This window comes from Aquila chrysaetos, chromosome 5 (genome assembly GCF_900496995.4).
Source record: "Aquila chrysaetos chrysaetos chromosome 5, bAquChr1.4, whole genome shotgun sequence".
Classification (NCBI taxonomy): Eukaryota; Metazoa; Chordata; class Aves; order Accipitriformes; family Accipitridae; genus Aquila; species Aquila chrysaetos.
Window position 1 is genome coordinate 41,984,328 of NC_044008.1, and position 9,494 is coordinate 41,993,821.

Consider the following 9,494-nt stretch of genomic DNA (forward strand, 5'->3'; position numbering starts at 1 on the left):
CGGATTGAAGGGGGGGGGGCCACGCATCACCTTCAGCCTCAGGAGTCCAATTACAACTACACTCCCCAAAGCTCTTTCAAAAATGTATATTAAGAAAAAATAGTCATCTCAGACTGATTTAAAGAACGCACTGACGCTGCAGCGGCCACCGGCTCCTCTCCTCTCCGCCCCGGTCCCCGCGGCCAGGCTTCCCCTGGGCAGGGCTAAGCACGCAGCTCCTCCGGCAGACAAAAGGAGCCAGGAGCCGCGATCTCGCATTCCTCCGCGCCCGGCGGGGCCGGGGGCGCCGGCCCCCGGCGGAGACAAAGTCTGCCGCCCGCCCCGGGCCGGCCGGCCGGCCGCGCTCCCGCGCCGGACAAAGCTGCGCAGGCAAGGCCAGGGCCGGGGCAGCAGCGGGGGCTGCCCCCCCCCCCCCCCGCCCCGACACATGTGGCGGCCGCTCCGCGGGGAGCAGAAGGGGTGGAAAGAGCAGCGCAGCGGCATCCCCCGCCGCCCCGCAACGCCCCCGGAGAGGGGATCCCACGGGGCGGCCCCCGCCGGGCTGGGGGGCCGGGGCAGCCTCCCTCCCTCCCCCGTACCCCCGGGCCCTCCCCCGGCCGCGGGGCGCCGTCCCGCCGAGGGGGCAGCGACACCCCGCGAGGCCCGCGCCGGCCGCGGGGAACAAAGGAGCGGCGGGGCGGCGGCGAGAGGCGGCCGGGGGCCGCGGGGCGGCCGGGCCACCTCGGGCCGGGAGGGCCGGCGCAGGCTAGGCCGCGCCGGGCGCACTCACCGCTGCAGCACCAGGAGGAGGGCGAGCCCTGCGGGAACTTGGCCGAGTCGGGTGCGATGCAGACGCTGGAGCCGAGGTGCGGGCACTCCATGGCGGGCGAGGCGGCGCGGGGGAGTGGGGGGGGGGGGGGGGGGCGCGGCGGGCGGCTCCTCGCGGCGCTACAGCAACGGCGCCCCGCGCACAACAGCCATCTTAGGGCCAAGCTCGCGATCCGCTCGCCGGGCTTTGCGGGCAGCCGCCCTCCCGTCCGCGCCCAGCGGCTGCCTCAGCCCGCCTCGCCGCCGCCCGCCGGGCTTTCCGAGGAGCCGGCCTCCCGTCCGCCGCTCCGCCCGCCGGGCTTTCCGCGCTGCCGCCGCCGCCTCCCGTCCGGGCGAGGCAGAGGGGCGCGGCGGCGCGCCTTGCGGGCGAGCGGCCGCCGGTTGCTGTCGCGCGTGGCGGGGGAGGCCCGGCGCGCCGCGCCGCGCCCCGCCTCCCCCGGGCGCGTGCTGTGGGTGCCGCGCGGGGCTCGCTCCCGGCGGGGTGCTCGGTTCCCCGCGGCAGCACCGCGGTCGCCGCTTGGGGGGGCGGTGAGAGAGAGAGGCCCCGCTCTTTTGCAAGGCCGGCGTGCAGCCGCTGGGGTCGCTGAGGGGACGCGCAGGCAGCAAACGGCTGCCCGGCGGAGGCCTGCGGCGGGCTGTTGTCCGGTCCTGGCGAAGGCCAGCGGTGTGGCGGAGCTCTGTCCCTCCCATCTCCTCGTCCGAAACGTTTCACGGCTCTCCGCCGCAGGTTTCCGCACCGAAAGGCAGTGCCGGGCCCTCGCTCTCTCCTGGTGGTTACTTGGGGCACGAATCGCAGGCTGGAGCAGCCGTGCGGCCGCTGCCCGCTCTGCCTGCGGCAGGCACGTCCCCCCCCACGGCGGGCCGCGAGGGTTCCCGTGCGCCCCGCTCACAAAAGCGCTACGGCTCTGTGGACGTGGTAAGGCGGGCGCGGCGTTCAAGCCATCGGTTCCTTGCGATGCGCAGCCGACGGCGTACGCTTGCTGCCTGAGCTCCGTGGTTTAACTTCTCCCCGGAGACAACGGGAAGTCGTGGTAATCTTGTGTCTCTGCTGATTAGCTGCAAATACCTTCGCCTCACGCTTTTTTTTTAAAGAGTTACCTGGCCTCGAATTTAGCTTGTTACCGAGTTTCCCGCTCTGTGGCCGAAACCTTTAAGTCCAGTGGCAGTAGAAGTACAGATGTTGTATTACAGCTTTTCCAGACAACGTAGAGTTAACAATTGTACGGCTCAGCAGTTTGCGTGCTTATGCTGGATCGATACAAATGTTGCATTGAAAATACTCAGTTCCTTTTCAAACGTAGCAAGTAAAGTCCGCCACCGTAATACCTGAAAAAGTGGGTTTTTTTTAATCTAAGGAACTGTGTCTCCTCCTGCATATTAGGAGTTTTAGACATTTTCTCTTACCATAACTAATGGGAGAAATACAATTTTGCCACTAGTTTTGCCCACTGTGTGATCTGCATATACACAGGAAAAGCATCTATCTCCATGTATTTTACATGGCACAGCACTATTTCATAGAAGATTACTTTAGAAATTGACAGTTCTGTATGGATTTTCAGATGAGATAATATCAAAGATGTCTCCGTGGTCACAAATCTCCTTGGCAGAACGCTGTTCTTTACCCCCTTTGTTCTTTTTCACTGTGTTTACAGGGGGGAAATTGAGAGCAATGAAAGATCCAGTTTTCCACAGCATCAGAAACTACTTCAACTACACTGAGTGGAGATTGTATTTCTAGCTGTGTAGTTAGAAACAGAATTAGTTCATAGATACCCAACTGTGAATTAAATGGCTGCAAATGTTATCTTGACACAAAACCATGGTGCTTCCTCACATATCCCCCGTCCTTCAAAACTGTCAGTTTGATCAATCAGGTAAGTAACATTCCCAACATATATTTCATAGGTTCTACAGAAAGCATGTATTTGTATAGTTTTCTAACAAATACTGTATAAATAGAGAAAAAATGAATCGGGAGGACAGAATTTTAAAAATTGTTTCATACAACACAACTTTGATATACACCTAAGAATCACTTATACAAGTTTAAGGAGCAAAAAGGTGGTCAGGTTAGCATGTTTATATATTAGCCAAGGGGTCCTTTTGTTTCTTCTCCACCCTCTGCCACAATGTATAACAAAGACACACATTAAATTAAAGCAGCAGTTTGACTGCAGTTGCTTTCTCTCTTTTCTAACCAATGCATACATTTAATTCTCGTCATGCCCCACCCATCCTTACACACAAACGATGAGAAAGAAACCTCAACTGGATCTGCCCTTCTCATTTTCCCCTACGTAGCAGTGTCACTTGGCCTTCTCTCAGTAGTATTTCGCAACCAGAGTTTAACCAAAACAGTCAGTTCTTATCTCACTGTGTGGATTGTTAGTAGTATATTTAGTCTTTCAGAAGTAAAGAGCTGGTTAACAATGATTAAATATGGTAAAATAAACATGTTTAAATACTTTTAATTATCTACTTTCATTTTAGCACTCCCATTCATTACTTTACAGTTGATATAATATACCTGGAGAGGAGAACCAATTCCTTTCCTAAGTAAACGAAACCAGGGTGTCTCAAAAGAACAGTATGGCCTTGCAGTCACTGGAGTTGAACCCCTGCCAGTACGAACTACTACATCTCTACCAAACACAATGTACTGAAATCAGTAGAGCTACAATACCTTATATTAGAACAGTTCTTATAAGCATAGCCATGTTGGAAGAGTATCTTCTGGCAAGATACTACTAGATCCAAGTACGAAGTAAGAGCGAATAGGAGATCGCCATCTTGTTTCCCTAAGCTCCTCATGGACTTAACAGAATAACAGTCTGAACGGGGTAGCAGATAGGAACGAGTGTTACTATTTTGGTGGGGATGGGGGGGGTGGAGTGCTAGTAGTATCTTTAAAAGAAGATGAAGATGAAAAGGCATGATCCATTGCAGTAAAACTGTAATAAACATAGCGGACTGTGAAAGACATGCTCAAAAATGTCTAGAGATATAAGGCCTATGTACTGCTTTCTCTTAGAGTTCCTCTTTTTAGTCCAGAAGGCTGCAAACTTGCAGACTTCTCAAAGAAAAAAAAAGCCACATGACTTCGGTTTAAGAGGCCTTTGATCACCATCTATTACCTTTATTTTAAGATGCAACTGTTCAACTTGCAATATAACGCACAATGTCCTTTCTCCTCTGCTGTGAAGTTATTAAGATCCCTGTAAAAAAAGGTGCTTGGAATTGCAGGAGGTTGGGAGGGACTGCATAACTCTGCTAAGCCCAGCATTTCCTAGAATGACAGACATCGGTTATAACTTCTCTGGGCAGCATTTAGCTGTGAAAAACTACTAAATAAAAAGGTGTCAGCTTACCAAGATAGGCCCTTCATCTTCCATCCCTGATGTTTCATGTTTAGGAGCCAAACCAATCCACACTGTGACACCTTGTTCCTTTGCAAGATAATAATGGAGTTTTATTCCTCCTTTCATTTGTGGGTTGACAGCCATTTAGCGAAACTCTTTTAAAAGTGTAATTTTGCCCAAATGCTTGCATGTTTCTCATTTTAGTTGCCATGCCCACAGCAAATGTGGTAGCCTTTAAATTTTTTATCTTTCGTTGCCAAGAGAAATACTCAAGTAAGGATGATTCAATCTGTTAGGGAGTCATGATGCATAGCAGTTAGTTATCACATATGTGAGGATGCATAAGGACAATTTAGAAGAGCAATAAGTATATTTGTAATGCAGCCTCTTTGCCTACTGAAAAATAATGGATCATTAATGCAACTCTATGAGCACTTGGATCTCAAAAGCACTACTACAACAAGTTTAGTTTTAAGTGGCTTGCAGTGAGGCATACATGTTGAATGCAGAGGAAAACTGGAGTAGAAGCTCTGGGTATAATTTTCCTTTTCAGTTTGCTTTTTCAGTGCAATTTCTTGAGTACAAATCCCTTGATTTGGAACTGGAGTCCCATCTCTTGCTCCCATCTTTCCTCAGATCAGAGTAATTTAGATGATAGCTAAAATAAATTCTATAGGCATGCTCACAATGAGTGCAATCAGTGCAGAACAGAAGCCTGTGAATTAGCATTATAAATAAGAAATTTCTATTTAATATAGCACATCATCATCTCTACTATAACAGAGCTATTCCACACAACATCCTCTTGTGGAATATATGTAGTCATCCATCTATGCTATAGGCTCCATCTGAAAGCATCTGAGCTTAGACTTTGGCCCTGAATTGGTAGCTTGCATATATGCTAACAATTTACAGTGGGGAAGTTTACTTGGAGGGTTCTTTAGTTCTGCTGTATTTCTCAGAAATAAAAGCTGTGGTCTTAAATATTTGAAAACATTAACTTGCCTCCCTTGTGTATGTATTGTGATATGGTCTAATGATGCAGTAGCACAATTTTCCATGTGATCTTGGCTTCCTTGAAAATCACTAGATGAACATCACTCGATGGATCAACTGAAGTAGATTGTTGCCTTAGATGATTTCCTCATTTGCTATAGAAACTGGAGAGCATGGAATGAAGAAGGGACGACGCTGGAGGAGTGGAATGAATGCTAACCTGAAGAACTAGAATCTAATTCAGTCTTTGCCAGACAATTCTTGTATGCCACCTGGCAAGTTATTTAAACCGATTTTTTTACTAAGTAGATCTGTTTGCTTAAGTTAGAAGTCTAACCTCCTTCTCAACTACAGCTGAGGAAAAGAGGCCAGCTCTGCTCAGAGCACACATTTTGGAGTCCTCCTATCTCTATGGCTAAACATTCATCCTCAATTTCTAGATTAAAGGCATAGAGAGAATATCATCTCCCATGGCGAGTTTCTTCTTTTCTAAGTGGTAAACTCAGAATGTGTGGAATGAGATTGGCAGATGCCCTGAACACTCAGCTGAAAAGGATATTAGCAAGCCTTTTGCTCTGAACGCACACAGCAGTAAACACACTGAAAACACTACATGCCAATGCAGACCTAGCAGAAACTTGATAGATTGGGCTTTCACCTCTTATTTCCCAAAGGTGTAAAAGTGAAACAATCAGATATGATGGCGATAACAACAGAAACTACCCAGAAACCCACCACAAGGAAATGAATTCTTTACTTAGTGCAGATGTAACTCTGAGGCAGACAACTGGCATGGAAAATATCAACAGAAAGCATCAGAATATATGTAAGTTCTAATACAGGGTCTCAGCTTAAGAAAACCTTTACTAGAGGCTGGCCTAGCAGCTCTGCGACTTATATACCATCTCTGCAGCGGACAGAAGCTTAGCTGCATGCATCTGTGTATGAAACTATGCTACAGCACATTAAATACCACAAGCACATTTCCGGCAGCATGTTGTCTCATTAACAAATCTACTTCCATTTCCTGCATGTCCTCTGAAAATAAAGGTCACGCTTTTACGGTGTTTGATCATAACACCACAAGCGACTCCCTTTACAAGGTTCAAGATTCTTCTCTAAAAGGCAAGATGCCCAAGATGAAGGACAAAAATTTAAAACTAGGCAAATGACCAGAGCAAGCATCTGTGACAGTATTTAGAACTTAAGATTAAAGAGTGTAAATAGGCATGACTCCCTTCAAAGCATGTCCACGACACTTCTGTACACATACCTTGAGGGGGCGGTGTGACACAAAGTATTGTGCAAAGGTCCCGGGTAGTGCCAAAGGACAGAAGTGTTCTTCATTCCCCGCTGCTTACACTACGTGAACTTCTACTTCCACTGGATTAATGGTTCTCTTCAGTGGTAAGGACAGATACCTCATTTCTTAATGAGTTGCTTCTTGTGGGGAATAATGTTGACTATAGCAGTACAATTGTATTAGGCCGATATAGATTCCATCAGAGCAGAAGATTACCTTTTTTTAAGTCTAATTCAAGTATGTATCTGAGGTCTACAGAGCAGCTGTGCTCCCTAAAACACACAGAAAAGAAGGAAACTGGCCAAAGAAATTGCATGCTATCGATAGGATCCATGTGGCCTGGATTGTGTACAAACATGCACACACACATATATATGGGTTTTTTTTCCTTGTATATTTTCCTCTGTGTGTGTGTATATATATATGTTTCTCTAGAAGAATGTTCCTTCACGCAATCAGAACTACGGATCAGATTCCCCAGGTGGTATACACTAGAGTTCTATTAACTTGAGTCCAGACTAGCTGAGAAGCTGCCTTTGTTTCTTTCAAATGAAATCAACAGGTTGTTTCACTCTTCCTCCAAACCCATGAGTCAGAATGGGCCAAAGGCACAATTTGTTAATGTGTTACTGTCACATGTCCTTTTCCACAGTTTATGTTTGCCCAAAGAGATCGAGTGTTTTCTGGGCCTTGACTACAAACTGGTATTCCATGAAGTCTATTGTAACAGATTTGATCTTCCCATTGCTGAGCATGCCTGCAAAATCCAGTTCCTAGAAGTAGACATTTTGGAAAAGGTATTTTGAGGTGATGCAGTCCTCTAGACTGGATACTCCTCTGCAGGAAACAAACAGCACCGTAGTATTAAAAGTATCTGAAATAATCTTGTCATTTGCAACAGTGTTAAGAATGCTAAATGGGAATGCAAAAAGTGGGAAATCTGCTGCAGCCTGATCTCCCAGTTGAAATCCTGAGGACGTGGCTCTAGTTCCCTGTATTCTGAGAGCCGTAGCTGGGGAAAAGAGCAGTAGTAGAAGGAAGAGAGTAGTGCAACAGACAAGCAAAGAGCTGTAGTCTTTTTACCAGAAATTTCCATTTTCAACAAAACCAACAGATATTCATATGATCTTCTAGTGCTTTGATTTCTGAAAGCCTATGCTAATTTTACATCACTTTTCCAAGGATTCCAGAAGCATCCTATCAAACAAAGGCAAAGCTTTAACTCTGATCCAAACTTTGCTTTGTCTGCACTATCACAGCCTGGTCACAATGCAAGGTATAAATAAAGATGAATGTGACTATTCTGCGTGGTGGGTTTTTTGAACCAAGGGAGATGTGAAAAATAAATGCTACAAATAAACTGAATGGTTTTTAAATTTTCCACATTGCTTTCTTAATGTGTTATTTGTACAGATGAAGGGTTATTTTAATTCATGCTTTAAACAAATGCCTGAAAGTTCTCATACGTCTGGCAGCTTTCAACACCACCTTCATCAATTGTTATACTGTCCTCCAGAGTCTGTTCAGTAATGCAAGTGCATCAGGGTGACATCCAGCAGTATTATTTCATCTCACTGGCATTTAGCTTTTACTGTAATCAGTTATGTAAATTTTATATTATATTATTTCCAAATGTAGTCTTGAAAATACAATAATGATTCTGTACTTGTGCTTAAGCTACTTTTAAGATCAGCAGGCTTTATTTCATCCTATCTTAATCAAAATAGAACATTTTACAGCCAACATAACTAATTTCTCTTCATCACAACTGAACAAGGCTTACTCACTAATTTTTGGCAAACAAGGGGACTACAGGTATATTAAAAAAAAAAATAGGCAGCTCAGTTTACATACTGTGTCAGAGCACAGAGAACTCCCAAACATCCCGTTGAAACAAAACCTAGTACTACCTATTTGCCTGGAAAATGTGATAGCTGGGACCAGCCTATCCACCTATCTGTTTGATCAAGGAAGGAGAAACTGTTCAAAAGCACTTGAGTAATTCCAGAACCTAAAAATCACTAGTACTATTTCTTATGTCACATGGGGCAAAACCGTAGATGGTTCTAAGCCACATACACTGCATGTTTAAATAACAAGCAGGTTTTCAATTTCACCACTACAATTAGCTTGTTAACAGTCTAAGGAAAATAGACAATAATCCAGTCACAAAAATTAAATGAAGAATTACTCAGATGATAATCTGGGAGGACTGGGAAGAGAATGAGATGGTACAGAATGATACTATTTCAGATAAAACTCAGGAATCAGAATGTGAAATCTATTTGCCTGTGAAAAGAACATGTAAAGAAAATATTGTAAAAGCAGTGTTTAGATTAATTTCTAAAGTTCCATTCCAAACACTTAAAAATGGTATGATAGAAAACTCCCAGGATGAACTGGGTGAACTAATATGACTTTTTTCACCTCTAACATCTGTTATTTCCATGTAGAATATTACTACAGTAAAAGTATCATATGTATCTGTGAACTGTAACTGTACACAAACAATTTCACTTTTCCCTCTGTATTAAAGACTGTTGATAGCCAAAATACTCCACAAGCTACTTTTGCTTCTTTGTTTGCTGTAAGCTACAAAGGCATCCCACCTGTCTCTCTGCTGCACATGCTTGCTTCTAGTTTTGTACAAAGAATTTTGTACTGTACTGCACACATAGTAGATCTTGGTTCTACTTTACTGACCACAGGGAACTGTAAATATTAACACAAAAGGTGCCAATGTCTCCAAGCATTTTGATTCTGAAGTGTTTTGACTCCAAAGCAAAGTATCCCTGGGAAAAACTTGCCATTGTACACAAAGACAGTATATACACTTCACTGATAATTGTGTTGAATAAGACTTGTTAGCTCACAAATAGCAGCATTTTATCCTGATTGGAGATCAGCTCATTACCAGGGAAATAGGAATCTTCTTGACATGTCACTAGGATTATATTATTTGTTATTACGTTATTCTTCAGGCTCAGTTATTCACAACGTTGAGTAGCAATCTGAATTGTGAAAAA

General features: G+C 45.5%; 1 protein-coding gene and 1 long non-coding RNA gene across 2 annotated transcripts in view; one reads left to right on the top strand and one right to left on the bottom strand.

Annotated features, from left to right (window-relative positions):
• USP3 (ubiquitin specific peptidase 3) overlaps positions 1 to 1,056 on the bottom strand; it is a 46,725-nt gene extending 45,669 nt beyond the window's left edge. Inside the window, exon 1 of the mRNA XM_030014166.2 lies at positions 770 to 1,056. Within this exon, the coding sequence (XP_029870026.1) occupies positions 770 to 860 (91 nt within the window). The 5' untranslated portion in view covers positions 861 to 1,056. The remainder of the gene's footprint in view (positions 1 to 769) is intronic.
• Positions 774 to 8,985, top strand: LOC115341354. Its single transcript, XR_005932385.1, has 3 exons — positions 774 to 845; positions 2,463 to 2,684; positions 5,260 to 8,985. It is a non-coding gene; the product is annotated as an uncharacterized LOC115341354 (long non-coding RNA).
• The last annotated feature ends 509 nt before the right edge of the window (positions 8,986 to 9,494 follow it).